Here is an 18,759-nt window from a genome sequence, read left to right as displayed (position 1 = left end):
TGTTCTGTTTCTCTCAGGACCATTGAAGGAGCTAGGAAATGTCTTTTTCTGTGTTTTTTCTTAATCAGTGTAGCAATTTTCTCTCAATTTGAGCACAAAAGTTCCTGTGCAGGAGATGCTTAGAGGGAAATCTATGAAAATTAATTGCTTGAAATCATTGGGGAATGGCTAATTAGAGATGTGACCACAGAAATGCTCCTGCCTTGGTTCTGTATTTACAAAATTCTGTAAGATGGCAAATTTATTGTGTATTTTGTTGTTTGCTATATCTCGAATGTTTATGGAAGCTATAGACATATGAATGGGTGTATAAAAATCTTTTTTTCACCAGAGGGTGTTCTTACTCTCCGTGCAAAGCCACCACCTCCAGATGAATTTGTTGACTGCTTCCAAAAGTTCAAGCATGGCTTCAATCTCCTGGTAAGTGATATCAGCCAGTCTGGGATGTGAGGTTAGACCAGGGCTGGCCACCTGTGGGCTAGCTTGGCCTCTGAGCTTTGGGATGCTGCTGCTCAGGTTATCTACACATTGAATTGATGAGCATTTTTGGTGTTCGGCACCATGGTGTTTCTCCCTTTCCCGGTTCTTTAAAGCCTTTGACTTGAGAAATTTGATTTTGAGTCACGAAGGGATTCCTGGGAAGGTCTGTGGGGCCTCACAGCTCTGTTGTGTGTCTGCCAGCATCACCAGCTGTGGCCTTAATTTGATTTTACTCAGCCACGCCCATCAGACTGGCTGTGCTGGTTGCCATCATTACCCCGGACCTTGTGGCCTCAGAATGTTCCATCCAACAAATTTGTCTCTTTAGAGGTTCTCAATAAGCAGAGATGATAATTCAAGAGCCTTCTGCTGGCATCTCCCCTTCTGCATGTGGGAGTTTCCTCAGCACATGGGACACTCTCTCAGCATTTGCTGTCAGACACTGCCTGTCCCTTCCCATTGCTGTGCCAGGGGGGAAAGCTGCTCTTGAATTCACTGACTCAGATCAGCTCCTTTCTTCCTCCTGGGGAATGAATTCTGATTGCAGGGCTGTAGGAAATATTTGGACATGTTAAAAATATCTTTAAAAAAATAAAAGCTACATCAAGTGTTGTGGTTCTGACCTTAAGGAATTGCTGGTTTGAGGGAGGATGAGTATCCTGGAACATGCTCATCATCCTTCTCAGTAAAAGATATAATGTCCAGGGTTTTTTTCCATTCTGTTTGCTACATTCTGCATTTAAATTTATTTTTTTACTCAAGAAAAATCTGTGCATCTTTGAATCTTTCTCTTCTATGCAGAAGAAGTCACAGCTCTTGTTTTGGTGCTCAGCAACCTGGGACTTGGTTCTGGTGTTGCTTTTGAGCAGTTGTGCTGTGACAATGCTTTAACAATGCTTTAACAATTCTTTACTTCAGCATCTTTGCAGGAGCAACAAAAGCCTGAAATTTGTGCTTTATGTCCGGCAAGGAGAACTGTATAAAATGAAGAATCTGGTTTAAAAAGAAAAGGAGTAGCTAGAAGAATAAAATCTTCAAGTAGAATGGAAATTATTTTAAAACCTCATGCTGGAAGCTTCTGGAAATGCCTGCCATCTGTCAAAGATCTTTAGATAGACAGGGACTGGGTTGTTATGGCTGAGGAACAATGTTTAGGAAGTTATTAGAAGCAAAAACACATCCTCCTCCTTTCTTCATTTGGAGGGACAGTTGGATGTAAAAGCAGAATAAGGGCAGCCAAAAGCAGTTTGAGAACAGATGGCAAGATGCAATAGAAACTACTACAGCTCTTTAAAGCACATTTGCGCTTCTTATTTCTGGGGCCCACAAAGCCAATGGGTGATTAGTAGATAAAAGAAATTCTATGAGAAGTTTTATCAGTGAATTTTTATGGTATGGGGGTTTTAGAATATTTTTTTAATGATGGTGTTTGGTCAAAGGTTGGATTTGATGATCTCAGAGGTTTTTCATAGCAAGATTTTATTATAACAATAAAGTGGTAGATGAAATTCACTATTGATAGATGTAATAGTCATGGACTGGCAAGGAAAAAAATCTCATATATAAAACAAATCAGAGCAAAATGTTGATTTAACAGAGATTCCTGAGAGACAGACATCTGTGTTCAGTGTGTTCAGCCAAGCAAATGATAAAAGGCATCAGGGAAAAATAGACAACAGAACATTAACAATATGCCATTATGTTACCTGGCCTGATATATTTGGCAGTGTAGCATAATTGAAGAAGGTCCAGGGTGGACAAGAATGCTTGAAGGAATTACTTCAGCTTGGAAAAGACCAGATTCAGGAATAATGTAATGAGTCTGTAAATGGTTATGAACATTGCTAGAAAAAGTGAATGGAGAAGGACAATTTAGTTGTACTTTTTGCACAATAGGTGCTAAAATAGGCATGGACTCAAGAGCAATGGGATGGATGAGCACTTACACTTGTTGGAGGCCAAGCACTGGGCTTAGGAGTACCATGGCCATTCTTATGTGAAGTATTTATTGTCTTAACAGGTAAATGCTTCTTAAAATGTACTATTTGTTTGATTCTTACAGGCCAAGTTGAAGTTCCATATCCAGAATCCTAGTGCAGCTGATCTGGTCCATTTTCTCTTTACCCCACTACATATGGTAAGGTTTTACAATTTTCTAAGCGTTTCCCTTCAGAACTCTTGTATTTATATGCACTGTAAACTTTTCAATGATAACAAGATTGAAATGTTGTGTCCTTGGACAAGAAGGAGAAATATTTCTATCTCAGGATGAGGTTTTCTTTAGGAAATAATTTATATTCTTTTCTGCATCTTTTCCTTTCTATTAGATGTATTTATTTAATTAATCTTTAACCTTGTGTTACACTTTGTCATTACAATTTTTAACTAGAAATAAAAAATTTAGGCTTTCTACATAATGCAGGAGGAGAGTTAGAAGCATATTTAATGGAAATATGTGAGGCTTTGATAAGTAAAGCAAAGATAACATTATCCAGAGTGAGTCTGAACAAAAAATGGGTGGTGACCAGAACAACAGCTCTCCAGCAATAAATAATTTATTTAATTTATGTGACATCAAGACACACTGTTAGATTCTCAGAGGGGTTTTTACTTCTGGGGGATATTTTTATGAGTAATGACAGTTTCCTAGCAGCACTGTAGGTAACACAAATTCACAGTCACCTCCTTATTGACAACGTGTGTGTTCCTGGCATTATTTTAATCCTTGGATTTAGGTGGTGCAGACAACAGGAGGGCCAGAGCTTGCCAGCACAGTGGTCAGCCCCCTGCTGACAAAAGACACCATAGACTTCCTGAGGTACACCGTCACCAGCGAGGAGGGACAGCTGTGGATGTCCCTGGGGGACTCATGGACCAAAGCCAGGTGAGAAAAACCACTCAGGTTTTAGAGAATCTTCAGATTTTTTAGAATTTTTTCTAAATTTTTTAGATTTTTTTTTTTTTAGAATTTTTTTAGAATTTTTTTCTAATTTTTTTTTAATTTTCTCTAAATTTTCTCTGAAAGTTTATCGACATGGACTTAACCAGGTTATCCAGCCCCTAATAAATTCAATATAACTTTGTTAGGATTTGGACTCTTGAGAGCTGTTCTTTGAGGGTTTTGGAAAGGAACTCTTTAGCTTCACTGGGATTTTGGATCTCAAGGAGAGACAAAATGCAGAGAGAATTTTATTTATTTTTTTTTTGGTCAGTGGTATCCAGAACCTCTTGACATAACCTTCTTGAGTATCTTTTTCTGAACTGTCCCTTTCCAGCTATTTTCACCATTATTTTTCCAGCCCAGCTATCTGGACTTCATTAAAAAACAATTTGAACATGCAATAAAGAGTGACAAAATATTAAATAATAACTACAAATGTCTGTTTTCAATTTACAATAATTATTAAAAGGTAAAAATTTGAAATGTCTTTAGTTCTTGAAATGTATCATAATGCTATAAAAATGTTTGTAATTATAAAAAAATATTTATTGACTGAACTGTGCCACATATGCATACCTTATGCATTGCATTTAATGGATTCTCTGGTATGATTTATCTCAGTTGAAAGTTAACTTCTTTATTTGAAGAAATAGAAGTTAACTTCTTATTTGTTGGGTTCAAAGTAATCCTGTAGTTTGAAATTCAGTGAATTGAACATGCAAAAGAAGAAACTTAAATTAACAAAGTTCATTTTGACTCTGTAATCTGTGGTACATAAGTACATTTGATGATGATGAAGTAGGCAATTACTTGGGCTGGAAATGTTTTTTGTGTCTTTTCATCCTTGCTCTTGAATTTCAAATTGGAACACAAATGTCTACCAGATGGATTTTGTTTTTATTAATTATTTTATTAATTATTTGGTTGATTCAAAGCTGTAGAGTGTAAGGAAGGCTGCATGGGAGGAGTGGAAATGGCCTCAAAGCACTGGGAAAACAATGGGCTCCTTGTCTTGGGAACTACTCCATTTGTTTAGTCCATCCTGAAAAAAGGGAAATGGAAAGAGAAATGGCTGGTCTTTGGTAGTGAAGAATGAAGCAATTAAAATGTAGTTGGCTGATTTGTGTAGATTAAAATTGATGGTCAGATTGATTTCAGTATCCAGAGGTACCCTGGGGTGGGATGTAGCAGGAGAGGGGAATGATAAAATCAGGGATTACTGACCAGCCCTAACAGGCTGGGAAATGCTGACTGCTCATGTGACTGGCACATTTATCCCTTGATTTTGGGCAGTGTCAGCAACGAGCCTGTTAAAAGATTGCAATGTACATTCCTGTTTCTGCTGTACTCTGAAGACACAGCAGTTTATATTGTGGGACAGAGTGTTAACTTTATGTTGTGGGAGTGTTACGTGTAATGCAAAGGCAGAGCAGAAAAGCTTTAATTTAGGTGCTTCGTATTACAACAGAGAATGCTAGTGGAACTCTGAAAAGTAGTACAGTATTTTATAAAGATCAATCTGGACCATAAAACAGCCGATGTGATGATAGTTCTTGTGTTCTGGAGCATGTAGGGTTTATGTCTGTAAATCTATTGTTTGTTTTTTTTGGTTTTGGTGTAGCTAGACCCCCTAGGCTTCCATGCTTCATACCAGCTTTCACATGTTCTTGCAAAGCCTGCTGTTTCTCTGCAGTCTTCTGTTGGTGCTTCCACACAAACAGAGCATTGCAATATTTCCCCCCATGTCTCACCATTAAAAAAAGTCCTAGATTTGTTTTGATTGATTCTTCTACTACCCATCTTTGCTGTAAGGCAGAAGTTTGCTGTGTTTTAGCACTGATGCATCCTTACAGAAGCAGCAAACTCTGCAGGGCACTGCAGGGAGGATAGCTGAGGTAAATAAATGTGTTCTGCTGATCCTCCCTGTTCTAGCATGATTCTGCCTCTACTGCAATCCCAGCCTCTCTTCTATGCTAATAAAAATTCTGAAGCACTTCAATTTCTATAAATTGGACCTTATTAAACCAGCATTTGTGTGGCCCTTGACACAGATTTCTGATTTGATTTTCCCACAGAACTGAATGGCCAAAAGACCATTTCATCCCCCCGTACGTGCCCCGTTTCAGGAATGGTTGGGAGCCTCCTTTGCTGAACTTCATGGGAGCTCCAAAGGAGCAGGATCTCAACCATTTGGCTGAGTCTGTGGCAAACGTGGCAGAGCAACAGAGGAAGCAAGAGATGAAAAGACTATCCAGTGAGGTAAGTTACTGCAGAAATGTGTATCACATCACATATGTGCTTGTGATAAAGTATGATTATTTTCCCTAATTAAAATCCATAATGATATTAACTATTACTCATTTTTTGCATTTTTTCATGAGGGTGTGACATGAATGAGCTCTTGCAATAGAGCGATGATTTTCCTTCATTCATTCCACACACTTACTGTTGGCTGGCCTACAGCTTTGTGGCTTGAGTTGTACGTCCAGAACAGAAGTTCAGAGCAGTTTTTCTGTGCAGGGTATTTTAAAGCCGCTCAGCCATTGTTTATAAGTTGTGTTGCTGTGGTGACAGCTGAGAGATGACACAGCCCTTGCTCCAGAGATCTGTTTTTCTCCAGAGCATCCACTACAATATTAATGCAGACTCGGGGTAGAAATTCTTTTATTCTCATCCTTTTGATCTCCACGTTTACCAACTTGAAACGCAGAAGTTATTAACTTTTCATGGCAGAACTGTGAGCACCTGAGGATGGGGGTGTGGTATTTGCTGGGTCCCCAGGACGAAGGAGGAAATGAATGAATATGACTCCATGTTCTTAGAAGGCTAATATATGATATATATGATATATTATATTATATTATGTTATGTTACATTACGTTACGTTACGTTACATTACGTTACATTACATTATATTATGCTATACTAAACTATACTAAAGAATAGAGAAAGGATACAGACAGAAGCTTAACAAGAATGATAATGAAAAACTTGTGACTCCTTCCAGAGTCCCGACACAGCCTGACCATGATTGGCAATTAAGTTAAAACAATTCACATGAAACCAATCAAACAATGACCAGTTGGTAAAGAATGTCCAAACCACATCCCAAAGCAGCCAGACATAGGAGAAACAAATGAGACAATATTGTTTTCATTTTTCTCTGAGGCTTCCAAGCTTCCCAGGAGAAAATCCCGGGCAAAGAGGATTTTTCAGAAAATCTGATGGTGACATGGGGGAATGTTGGCAGGGCCCCTGGTGGGGCTGGATGGAGCTCAGGGGAGGATGGCACTAATCCATCCTCTTTTTGTTCCCTTTGTGTCTTGCAGCCTCCCGGCGTTCCCGACTACCCCCCGGCGGATGGGTATGCATTCAGTAACACGATGTACAAGAGAGGGCCTCTGCTGGACCCGGGGGCAGCTGTGGCTGCCTTTAAGCAAACTGTTAGCCGACATGTAGATAGGTAACCCTGCCCCGTGGTGCTGTGGAAAACTGTCCCCACTTCTTGGCTCTTGGGGTGGCGGGGTCTGTGACTGCCTCTGGTCGTGGCGTTGGGTCTGCTGGGGAAGGGAATCTGTTTAGCAGTGCTTTTCCTTACCTAAAGTGTGTCCTTTGAACTCTTTTTGTATGATTTCTATGAGATATCCTGGTTTTCTGTGATGTTAAACCACTGCTTTTGTCAAAAATGGTACAGTGGAGTTCCAACCAAATTGTAAGCACAGAATCCACCCAACTTCGGTTCAAATTTTAGTTCTGATTTGTTTCATGTTTAAATACATTCTTTGCTCTTTTCAGAATTACAAAGAATGACAAGTCTGCTCTGAGATTCACCTGTCCTTGGTTTGACTGATTGTTTGATTTTCTTAGCTGCTCACTTAGTGTTCCATCATCTCCTGCTTTTTGTTTTCTGGGCTGGTGTATAAATACCCACTTTCAGAACAATGACACCTTGTCTCTTCCATCCTCTTTCAAATCTTACAGAAAATACTCTGAAATGTTTGCATAGCAAACAGTGTCTTTTTGCACATCCTCTTTCACCCCCTTCATTTTATCCTAAAACAGAATAACTTGACAAGATGATATGCAGTGATCCTTGGCCTTGCCTCTGGGGAGAATTTATACCAGCACAAATTGTGAAGGCACATCAGTAAAGAAGCATTGGAATTGCTCTCCTGTACCAAACCATATTCCATATATACTGTATGAAAAATATTTTGTTTTATGAGCCATGGAAGATGTTTAAGCTAAATTTTGGGGATCAACTTGCTGGTTAAATCATCCTTTATATATATATATATATATATATATATGTATCACCTCAAAATATATATAACTCTTTTGATTAAACCCTTTCAGAATACCTAGTTTTGAGCTATGTGCTAAAAGATCCATTTTTTAATCTGCATGCAAGCCAATTCCCATATGATATGCAGTGTTGTGCAGGTTGAAGACACAATCAATTTCTCTGAATTTCTCTGAACTTTGGATTTATTCTTCATGGCAACAGCAGCAGAGTAGTCATCTCTTAATTGTTTTCTCAAACTTGATTGCCTTTTGCAATCTTGTCTCGGGACCATTTATTTTGAAATCTAGATGATTCTGCACTCTAAATTCTTTTCTCTTACCTGTAATGGGGTAAGACCTGATTTGCCCTTCCAGAGTAATAATATTCCATGCAAAGGTTCTTGCCTCCACTCCAGTTTTAGAGAAAGTCTTCCTGCATTGAGCTGTTGATGATATCAGGGTGTCTGGAACAGAAAGAGTTATCCAAGCCTCCTTTGTGGCAGTAAAGAGAAATGGGTGTGAAGAGCTGAGGCCTGAAATTATGGTATATCTGCTAGGCAGTGAGAAACAAAGAGGAGGATGATGGAGGGAAGTGATCAGAATATTTGTGCCCAGAGTAAACTGGCTCATTAGGCTGGGCTTGAAGAATTAGGCTCTCTTCAGAAGCATTCATCCATTATCTGGCCCATGTCCTGGGCATGTTGCTGAGTCCAGTACAACTAAAATGTGGACATTTTTAAAAATTCTTCCTGAGTTACATTTTTGAAGTAATCAGGATAGTTAGGTGTGGACAAAATATGAAGACACTAATAGAATAGAATATTGTAGAATATTGTAATGATTTTGTAAAGGCTGCCTGTAAGTAAAAGTACTGCCAGAGCTGCATTAGTCACATCTCTGAAAAAGAAAATCAAAATTATATTAATTTTAGGGGGGTAGCAGGAAAAATTGGTATTACACATTGTTCAGCCTCATAAAAGCTATTCTGCAGGCTGGGGGTCATCCCCTGCTTTTCACTCTCTCCTTAAATATTCTGAGTGTTTTCTCTTTCTTTTGAAAATAACTTTCAATCTAAGTATGATTTTCCTTGGTTCTGCTCTTCAAGTCAAGTGAGACAGTTCTCCACAGCCATGCAGTAGCCAGGTAGCTGCTGGATTGCTCAGGCACACCTGGAGCCCAGAGTTACACAGCAGCAGCTGCAAACAACACCCATGCTCACATCCCTGGGCTGTGACCTTGTACCCAGCATTTCAAGCCGTGCATTGCTTCATGTTTTAATTGGCTGCTTGGATTTATTTATTTATTTATTTATTTATTTATTTATTTATTTATTTGTCTATTCATGTGGGGCTTTTTTGTTTGTTTTATTTCTTTACTGTGCAGTCTGGGTTTATGTTGTTGGTGTAATTTGCAGCAAGTGTATAAAGTTACTGGACTGTGCAAGTGTACAAAGTGTGCAAATGTAAAAAGTTACTGGGGGGGGGTTTCTGGACCTGTTTGGAGTGGGCTGGGGACTTCTCATTTGAAAAGTGTTATGTCAAAGAAAGCAGTAGCTCCATAACCATAGGCACTCTGAATAGGTTTTCCTTATGGAAAGAGAGATACAGAGCTTACTGTGATGTGCCTTGTTCTACAATGAGTCCTGTGTGTAAGAAGTTACTTCTCATTCTTAATTGATAAAGTAAATTGAAGTTGTTAGAGTTGTTGGCATCTTATGGTCATTTAAGAAAAGTGATCTACAATAGGTGAACATTTTTTAGATTTAACTCCATTAGTATTGATGGCAACAATTTATTCATCTATTATGCATTTGAAACAATCTGTGATGAACACTAGAAAGGCAATTTCATACAAAGCCCAAGCTATCAATTATAACCTAGGTATAGTCATTTGTTTATATAGAAAATGGCTGTTTAACCTTCTGTAGGAAAACAAACTAAATATAGAGTACATGTTTATTTTGAAACAATAGCACCTGCTAATCTAGGTTGTTATCATACATCTTGCAAGCAGTGAGCTAATAAAGATTAGCAGTTCTTGAGGTGTGTGTATTTCAGCCACCTCTTTATTTTGTTTATTTGTACTTTTTTTTGGTACTTAAATCAGTGTATTATGAATAGATAGCAGCAGCATCACATTATGGCTGAGAGGTTTTTGTTTTAAAAAATGTTTTGCAGGTTATTCAAAGAGGGCATTTTGTGTTTTTAGTTGCTTGACTGTCTCACTGAACAATAGCCTGATCTTTGCTTTGCAGAAACTATGAAGCACACAATAAAGCACAGAGCAAGAAATATGCCAAATGCAAGTACGAATTCGTGGCAAGAAACAACAGTGAGCTTTCTGTCATGAAAGAAGAGATTGTGGAGGTAATTTTGTTTGCAAAGACAGCACACAAATTTCTGGTGCTACTCAAAGCTGAGGGTACCTTTTCTATGGACAGTGTGGCTTTCCTTAATGTTTGCTTCAATGTGTTTGACCTGTCTGCCTCAGTATGGAAAGTTGTTAATTTGTTTTGCATCAATTTTGCTGACTTAGGAAGGGGTGCTGTAGAGATCCGTGCTGGAAATACATTTGTGTGTTCCTTCCACCTTCTCCAGTGTTGCTTTTAAATATTAAGTGGTGTTTAAATAACTATCTGTGTACACACAGAGCATAGTGAAGGACTGTACTTTCCAAGAGGATGTGGCACCAGAAAAGTGAGATACATTTGGCAGGGAAGGAGCAATAAAGAGAGAAAATGCTGAGTGTGAGAGCTTGGGGCAGGCAGGCAGACTTCTGACTGCTCCAGGCCGTCCTGCTCCCATTCCCTGTTTACTAAGAAGTGCTGTGTCTCCAAATTTGTGCTCCCCCAGAGCTGCCTTTACTTGGATTATTAGTAATTATTTATTCCTTTTGTCAACAGCATGTGGGTTGTGGAGATGGCAGCATCTCTGTGCAACTATTTGTGTTTTGTTCCACTGTCTGATCCAGCACATCCCTGAGTTTTACAGAACTCCATTCCACACTTATATATTCTTTCTTGAGAGCCCCATTTTGAAAAGTGCAGTAGAATCATGTAGAGTTAATGATGGTGGGAATCAGGGAAGGTACAGGGGTTTCTCAGGGACACATCTATGCAGGATCTGTTGGCAGACACAGAACCTGGCAAAGCCGTGGTTTTGTTTTGAAATGATTCACAGCCTAAGCACAGGCAGGAGGAAAGTCAGAAAAGACATGTAATTAATTCACCAAATTATTTCAGATCCTGGATGACAGAAAGCAGTGGTGGAAGGTTCAGAACAAAAGTGGCAGCACAGGCTTTGTGCCAAACAACATTTTGGACCCTCTGAGGAACACAGAAGGCGGCCAGGGGTGGCCGGAGCCTGCCTACACCCGCACCATCCAGGTACTGTCCATGCTGGGGCAAAACCTCCAATGGAAGTGTCACTGTGTGCACAAAACATCTGCATTTATTGGAGGGGCTGAAGGTGGTGTGGGGAGTCTTTGCTTCTTTTTTGCCAGGGTTGGGATTAAATGTGTGAGATGGAATTTCTTGTTTGGATTCAGATGTTTATTAGTTCTTATCTAGATCTAGTTCCTATCTATCTACAGCACTTTAACAAACTAAAAATGGAACCCCACCCCTCTCTCTCTACAAGGCCTTTTAGGGATAAACTGTCCAATTAAGAAATGCCACCTAAATTAATTTCACTTTTAACCCAATAACCAACCACGCCTTACTGCAATGTGGACTTTTTTATCCAATTACACAAAACCACCCAAATCCATGGAGAAGAAGGAAAATAGGAAGGTGAAGAACAAGGAGCAGCCTCCACCCTAGAACCTCCATCTTGCTTTATATATATTGCTGCGTTCTAAACCCTTAAACTCTGAGGTTTCCACCCTGTGATATCACACACTTCTATTCAAATTCCACACCCATAATTCCAGTGTTATCAATTTTGGAATCTTTCTCCACAGCCTCAGGTTAAATGCAGTGCTCTCCTGGGGGACACTGTCTGTCAGCACAGAAAGTTTAAAATTCTCAGCATCCAGGGTTCCAACAGTGATGTGTGTATTTCATAGAGATACTGCAAAAATGTTTTATCTCAGGGTTGTTTTTTTTTACCTGCTTATTTGCTTAGAGGTGGTAACTTCAGTCCTAGTGGATATGTATGCATTTATTTTAATTGCAAATACCCTTTGTGAATTGATAGCTGTTGATGCCAAAGAAGGAGTTTGAATTATTTAAGGTAGGGTCATCTTTGTTTTTCCTAGAAGAGTGAGCTCCAGCTTTTCTTTTTATTTTCTGTCTTTGTGTGTCTCTATCCCAGTTTTGAATTTATTTAATTATTGTAATTTTGGAGTCATAAAAAGGAGGTATATTTGCTTTTGAATTCACAAAACAGGTATTTTTCAATTACTATGTCTGTGCATCAATAGCACTCTATTATCCTGACCTCATTTTAATTTTCTTTCTTTCATGTAGTGGTGTGGAACTAATACTGTTGTTGTTGTTATTTCTTTTATATGTTGAACAGAATTAGAGAGAATTACTTAAAAAAATTCTTACATCAGCACAATTATCCACCCAAGTAAGGATATATAGGATAAAGTTGTAATATGTATTTTTAGGCAAAATTTTAAGGGGGTTAGAGGCTGCTAAAAGAAGTTGTTCTATTTTCCAAGACCTCTTTCTTTCCTCTTTTTCTTTTCTAATGATCTTGAAAGTTTAGGCAAACAAGTTTAAATTAAGCAGGAATTCCAGGCCTGCCTCTAAACCAGAATTTTAAACCAAACTTCTGTTGAAGCTTGAAGTTTAATAATTTAATCTAATCTTAATTGTTGTGTCTGCACCTTCCAGCTGATGACTGAAAACCAAGAAATGCCAAAATGTTTTGCAAAATACTGTAGTAGACCTACCTTGACCTTGGTGGGCTCAGACCATTTCTGAGCTTCCCAAATTGTTTGCCTGTAACATCTTTGCTCATTCTGCATTGGTTGTGGATTTGCCTGTCTGTGAAGTGAAGCATGCATCAGAGTGCTTTTCAAATCCTGATTTAAAGATCTGCCTTGGTTTTTTTTCTTCCTGTGCATGTTATTTTGTGTGTTTGGAATTTGCCACCAAGTCCTGAGCAGGCTGAGTAAATTTTTGAGTAGAGATTCTCACATTATTCTTCTGTAATGCACTGCAGGGTTTGAAGTTCTCTGTTTGAAATAATGACAAGACATGGCATAAAATAAAATAACCATTTCCATAAAGCATTCTCCATGGGCCTATGAAAATTAGGGTCAGGGAACACTGTTTAAGATAAGTTTTTTACTTTGCCCTCTGGCAGGTTATCCTACAGCTTGATCATATTCAAATGTGAGCTTGAAGTACTGTGAAATTATTTAAGAATGTCATGAATTGCACAGGATAAATGAAGTCTTTACCAAGACATGTCAGTAATGCTGTTTAAACTTGGTGGTGATTATTATAATTTTAGCACTCCTGAGCACTCTCATTTGTCTGTTTTCCTGTGCTGGACACATGGTTCACTTGGGAAGTGTTTGCATTTATTTTCACAACAGCACTATGAGGCATTGCTGCTGTTTTCAGAGAGAACTGATTTAATAATTAAATAAATCAATGCCTTGCCCATAGTCAGACAGGAGAACTTGTAGGAAGAGCAGGAAATCAAGGTGGTTCCTATCAGCACTTTTGCCAGACTCTGCACAGCAGCAGTACCTGGTGCTGTGCAGCTTTTGCTGCTCTCCCGGGTCATATTCAGCTTTTCAAAAGTCACTTGCACAGTGGCCTGGCTGCTGTGGCCAGCTGCAGATAAGTGTTATAAACAAAGGCAGTGTCTTCCTTTACAGACTAATAACCTTCAGTGCACTGCTCTCCAAAGGGTGTTCATAGATTGGTAGGAGGAATTAAGGATTCCATTTAAAAAGAGGATTTTTTCACTTGATTGTGCTACAGACACCCCTTCTCTGAGAGCTGGAAACCTCAATATCACAATTATTCTCAGAGCTGCAAAGGTTTTTTTAGCTCTCATTCTGTCCCCCTGCCTGGTGATATCTAAGGTCACACATTACTTTAAATCCTGATTTTTCAGTCAGTTGCTTTCAGGATCCAGGTCCCAAAAAGTCACTTGAGAGCACTGAGGTGATACTTGCAGGACATTGCCAGCAATACCCCAGTTATTTAATTATCTTTGTGAGTCAGAGGCTGTAACAGTGTTTGTCTTCTGGTCAGTTGAATTAGTTCCAGGAAAAAGTATTTTTGCTTGTTTGGTACTCTTGTACTTTTAGGACAGCATTTTGCTGAATTCTTCTATTTTATGTTATTGTTAATTATTGTTTTCTACAGTGTTGCTAATTTAATCTGTTAATTTTATTGCGAGCCAGCACTGGTATTTCACTATCCTATTATATATGAACATAAAGGCTTTCCCAAGCATTCAGATTTCTTATTTTGTAAAAGCATTGCTGGTGAACCTATGAAATAATTCATCACAGTATTTCCTGTTTTCTGTGCATTTTATTAACTTTGTTTTAACGCTCTTGAACATGAAGTTTGTAGAACATAATTAGGATAGAATTGTGTATCTTGGTGGGCGTGTTAATTAATCTCCTGACACCCTTTTGGAGGTGAGACAGTTATATTATCAGTGATGTGTACAAAATCCTTTAGGCAGAGAGTAAATGTTTAATAAGGTGCAGATTTTCTTTTTTCTTTTTCCTTCTTTTTTTTCTTTTTTTTTCCCTTTTTTTTTCTTTTGAAATGGGAACAAATGCTAGCTAATAACAATTTGAATAAGTAAATTCTGTCTATATTTCCTGTCAATTCACTAAAATCACAAATGTGGTATACCCTGCAAAGAACAGCTTAGGGATTTTAATGGCATTTTAGTGGGCAGCTGTTTGCACAATAGCTGAATCCACCACAGTAAACTATGGCAAAAGACCCTGCTTGAAATTTCCTCTCCCAGTCTTGGGTGGCTCACTGGCCCTTTGGCTGCAGATGGGTGTTTGGTTCCCTCTTGTCCCTTCAGTGCAGCCCCAGGACAGGATCCAAACCTCAGAGCTGTTGACAAAGCTGAGGCTGAATGCTCTGCAGCCCTCTTGGTGGGCTGGTGTCACTGTGCAAACGGGAATGTGGCACTGAAACCTTCAGAAAGAGAGTAAACTGAGAGCTCTGTGTCTGTGTTAACTTAGTGAGAACATTTCCCACTGGTTTTGTTGTTTCCATTGCCTCTTTGTCTGTTTTTCCCATAATTTGATAAGTATATTCCCTTTTTTTAATGCCAAAATATATTTGAAAATATATTGTTCCCACTCTTTTACACTGATCAAGAATTAGGGTTGGAACCATTAGCATTTTTACTCAAACTTATTATTTTGCTTCCCTTAAAAATAGATTGAATCACACTGAATCTTGGTTTTTTCACCAGAGGCAGCCTGCAGCGTGTTGAAAACAGCTTTGGGACTTAATGTTTTTTCTGTAAAAACAAAGATTTTTTTTCTGGCAAGAAGTAAGAAAACAAAATTTATTCCCAGTAAGCTTTCATGATATATCCAGATTTTTAATGAGTGTGTGTGTACCATCACCATTCCAAGCAATTTAAATTTGTTCCAATTTACGTGAATTGAGGTGATCAGAGGGGTGAAACACCTTCCTGTGAGGAAAGGCTGAGAGAGTTGGGATCATTCAGCTCAACTTTCCAAAGGCCTAGCAGTACCTAAAGGGGCCCAGCAAGAGAGCTGTAGAGGGGCTTTTACATGGAGTGACAAAACAGAGGATAGTGGCTTTAATTTTAAAAAGGACAGGTGGGGATTGAATATTGGGAAGAAGTTCTTTACTGTGAGGGTGCTGAGGCCCTGGCACAGGGTGCCCAGAGAAGCTGTGGATGCCCCATCCCTGGAATTATTTGATGGGTGTTGGAGCAATCTGGGATAGTGGAAGTTGTTCCTGTCCATGGCAGGGGGTTGGAATTAGATGGAGCCATCAGATCCCTCCCAACCCAAACCCTTCTGTGAGCAATACCTTCATCTCATTTGCTGAGCTAGACAACATTTCTTGAGCTAAAAATTGAAGCACTTTTTAAATACCTGCTGTGACTTAAATCTTATTTTTCTCCAGTTACAAGAATTCTTTACATTCACTTGACAATCTTTAATCCTTTGGCACTATTTTCCTTGGCTTTTTTTTCCTATTAAGCCTGTTTCTGTCTGGGTACGTGCTCTTAAAAGAGCTGATTGCGTATATGGCGTCACATGTGTATGTTTTGTAGCCAGCACTCTGTTCCCTATTCAAAATAGAATATTAGAACAACTATTATTTCCTAGTGATTAAGAAGAGGTAATTAATAAGACTAATGTTCCTTTGGTTTAAATTGCTAATATGTATGAAATTTCAGGAGTGTTGTGTGAGACAGTTACTTTTTACCTTTCTAACAATACTATTTGATGTGATTTGCTCCATTTTCCCCACAGCAATTACTGGGAGAGCTTTCAGAGGTAACTGAATTACTCTTCTGATATTGAATCTCAAAATTTCCCCTCTTGGACTATTTAGTCACCAAATTCCATAGTGCATGCTTCTTTTTATAGCACTGAATAGAAGTGATGGGATGAATGTGTGGATGTCCTCAAAAGATCTGGAGTTAAAAAAAGAAGCATTAAATGGGATTCAAATGCATAATTGGTTTTTGGGCACTGTTTAGCAAAATGCAAAGTGTATTTTAATGCGGTTGCATTTGTAAATTTAGAGTTTGAGTGACGCTTCCAGATTAATTTTTGTTTTCACTGCAGCAAGTTGTTTTGATGAGGCTGATGATTGCAGTACAACATGTTTTTGCAGCTCCTCCAGTAGCACTCATTGAAAGTTACATGGAGTTTTTAGCTCTCTCTTTTTCTGGGTTATGATTGTGGCAGTGTGCAGTGGATATCTTGGCTTGTAACAAATCCTCTCTATCATGAAAAAGGTTTACTTTTTCTTTGTGTTTTTTTAAGAAGGTCAAAACACACATGAAAATGTACATTTTGGAGATAACAGTCTAATAACTGGAATCTGTCAACAAGATAAAAGGATATGAATTATCATTGGAATCTTTTAGTAGCTGTGAAATGTATAAATTCTTTGATAAGGTTTTTGAATCTATCACAGTACATCTATATATAATAAATGATGGTGTATTTGCTATACTCCTAGTGGGGCACTCTCTCTCCACCAAAGGGCAAGTTTCATAAATTTTTCAATTTTATATTATGCATTTCACTTTCCTTGTCAATTGACAATTAAAGAAGCATTCATTTTCTTACCATTGAAGCAGTAAAATACAGAAAAGTCAGTCACGATTTTTTTTAAATCTCCCCACATTGCACAAAGCAGTTAAGATGGAGGCCTTTGAACAACTAAATGCTGAGAAAGAAACAAATGAACAAACAAAAGACTTTAACCAGAGATGTTTTGCAGGGATATATGTTTGATTTATTAGCTGACTATTATGGTTTAGGTGAAAAATCATCCAAGGGAAGTAAGACTCCTTTCTCAGGCTTAATTGATTGGCCAGATAAGCCAATGGGATAAATTTTCTGCTGGTGTAAATCAGTATTGCTGAAATGGTTTACACTCACTGATAAATCCTTGTCCATCAGCTGGACTTCACTGAGCTGGGGATTCCTGTACAAGGGCACTTGCTGACATTTAAGGAAAGTTTGATTGTTGTCAGGGCACTGATCTCTGCTGCTCAAATTCTAACTTATGGCTTCTACAAATATTTCCCTGCTTGATCTGCTGTAAAACCCTCTGCCTCCAAGGGAATAGGGAAAGGTATTTCAGGAAGGAGCAATGAATTTGGGGAATGCATTCATCTCTCTTCATACCAAAGTAAGCAGATTCTCATGACTACGAGATGAGGCATCTCTATTGAGCAAACAAACTTTAATATTGAACATTCAAGCTGTGTTAGTCCAAAATTGTAGAGAGGGAACATCGTTAAGCAGTGAGATACGGAGTTTGAACTGCCTGAGAGAAAGGGGTAGCATAGATGGCTTATGGATTTGTCTGTCTTTATGATTGCTCTGGGAAAAATACAGGTGTTCTTATGTAACTGGTCCCCTTCTAAAGGCAAAGAAGAAATAACTTCCCAAGTTATTCTTGAGACACCTGCTAGTTAGTTATTAGCAGTATGATAGCTAACATGTTGATAGAACATGCATGAAGTGGGGGAGAAAGAAATGACAGCCCTGTTCCAAGAATTGTGCAGTGTGGGGCTTACTTTTAAATCAGATTATTGCCTTGAGATGGCTTGTAGTGATCATGTCAATAGCTGAAAAGGCAGAAATTAATGGATAGGAGGAGGAGGAACCTCTTAAATGCTGTCTGTAGTTCAAAAAACAATGCATTATGCTACCCTCAGTGACATTTATAAAAATTAAAATATCAGTTGAGTTTAGGTGTCGCTGGACGTGTTCATTGTTTAGGTTTTTTTTTTAAATAGCATCTCTAAAATATGAATTTTTACACTGATGAAGTTCAATAAGTCAAAAGTTTTAAAAGCTTTTAAAAAGTACCAGTTAACAGAAGTTTGAGATTTAAAAACAATCTCATTGATAGAATTCATCTTCTTGAAAGAAGGAAACGTGTTTCAGAGGATTTCCTTGCTGTGAGTCTTCTGTCCAGCAGAGAAACTTGTTACTGTGTTATTTTATGAAAAATCCCTTCGCCAGGATTTCTTCTCCTGGGAAGATGAGAAGCCTCAGCTTCTCCATGTTTTGCTCCTCTGGAATGTGGTCTGGAGATTGTTTATCCAAACATGTGAATTGTTTTTGATTAATGGCCAATCACGGTCCAGCTGTGTCAGACTTTCTGAGTCAGTCACAGGTTTTCATTATTATTCTTTTCTAACCTTCTGATGTATCTTTTAGTAGTATAGTTTTAGTATATAGTATATAATTTAGTATATAATTTTCTTTTAATATAATATCATAATATAATAAATCAGCCTTCTGAGAACACAGAATCAAATTCTCATCTCTCACCTCATCCCAGGGACCTTCACAACACAACAGAAACCGATGCC

At 38.4% G+C, this 18,759-nt stretch overlaps 1 protein-coding gene across 9 annotated transcripts in view; it reads left to right on the top strand.

The window, feature by feature from the left end:
* Nucleotides 1–18,759, top strand: part of EPS8 (EGFR pathway substrate 8, signaling adaptor) — a 125,694-nt gene that overhangs the window by 97,885 nt on the left and 9,050 nt on the right. For 8 of the 9 annotated variants that reach the window (XM_063155642.1, XM_063155636.1, XM_063155637.1 and 5 more), the window contains 7 exons: nt 332–420; nt 2,543–2,617; nt 3,216–3,364; nt 5,497–5,680; nt 6,751–6,884; nt 9,960–10,071; nt 10,947–11,090. In XM_063155642.1, coding sequence (XP_063011712.1) covers nt 332–420; nt 2,543–2,617; nt 3,216–3,364; nt 5,497–5,680; nt 6,751–6,884; nt 9,960–10,071; nt 10,947–11,090 — 887 coding nt within the window. The remainder of the gene's footprint in view (nt 1–331; nt 421–2,542; nt 2,618–3,215; nt 3,365–5,496; nt 5,681–6,750; nt 6,885–9,959; nt 10,072–10,946; nt 11,091–18,759) is intronic. The other variant, XM_063155645.1, reaches the window with a different exon arrangement.

Source organism: Melospiza melodia, chromosome 4, assembly GCF_035770615.1.
Source record: "Melospiza melodia melodia isolate bMelMel2 chromosome 4, bMelMel2.pri, whole genome shotgun sequence".
Taxonomy (NCBI): domain Eukaryota; kingdom Metazoa; phylum Chordata; class Aves; order Passeriformes; family Passerellidae; genus Melospiza; species Melospiza melodia.
The sequence above is the reverse complement of the archived record's forward strand: the minus strand, read 5'-3'. Positions and strand labels throughout refer to the sequence as shown.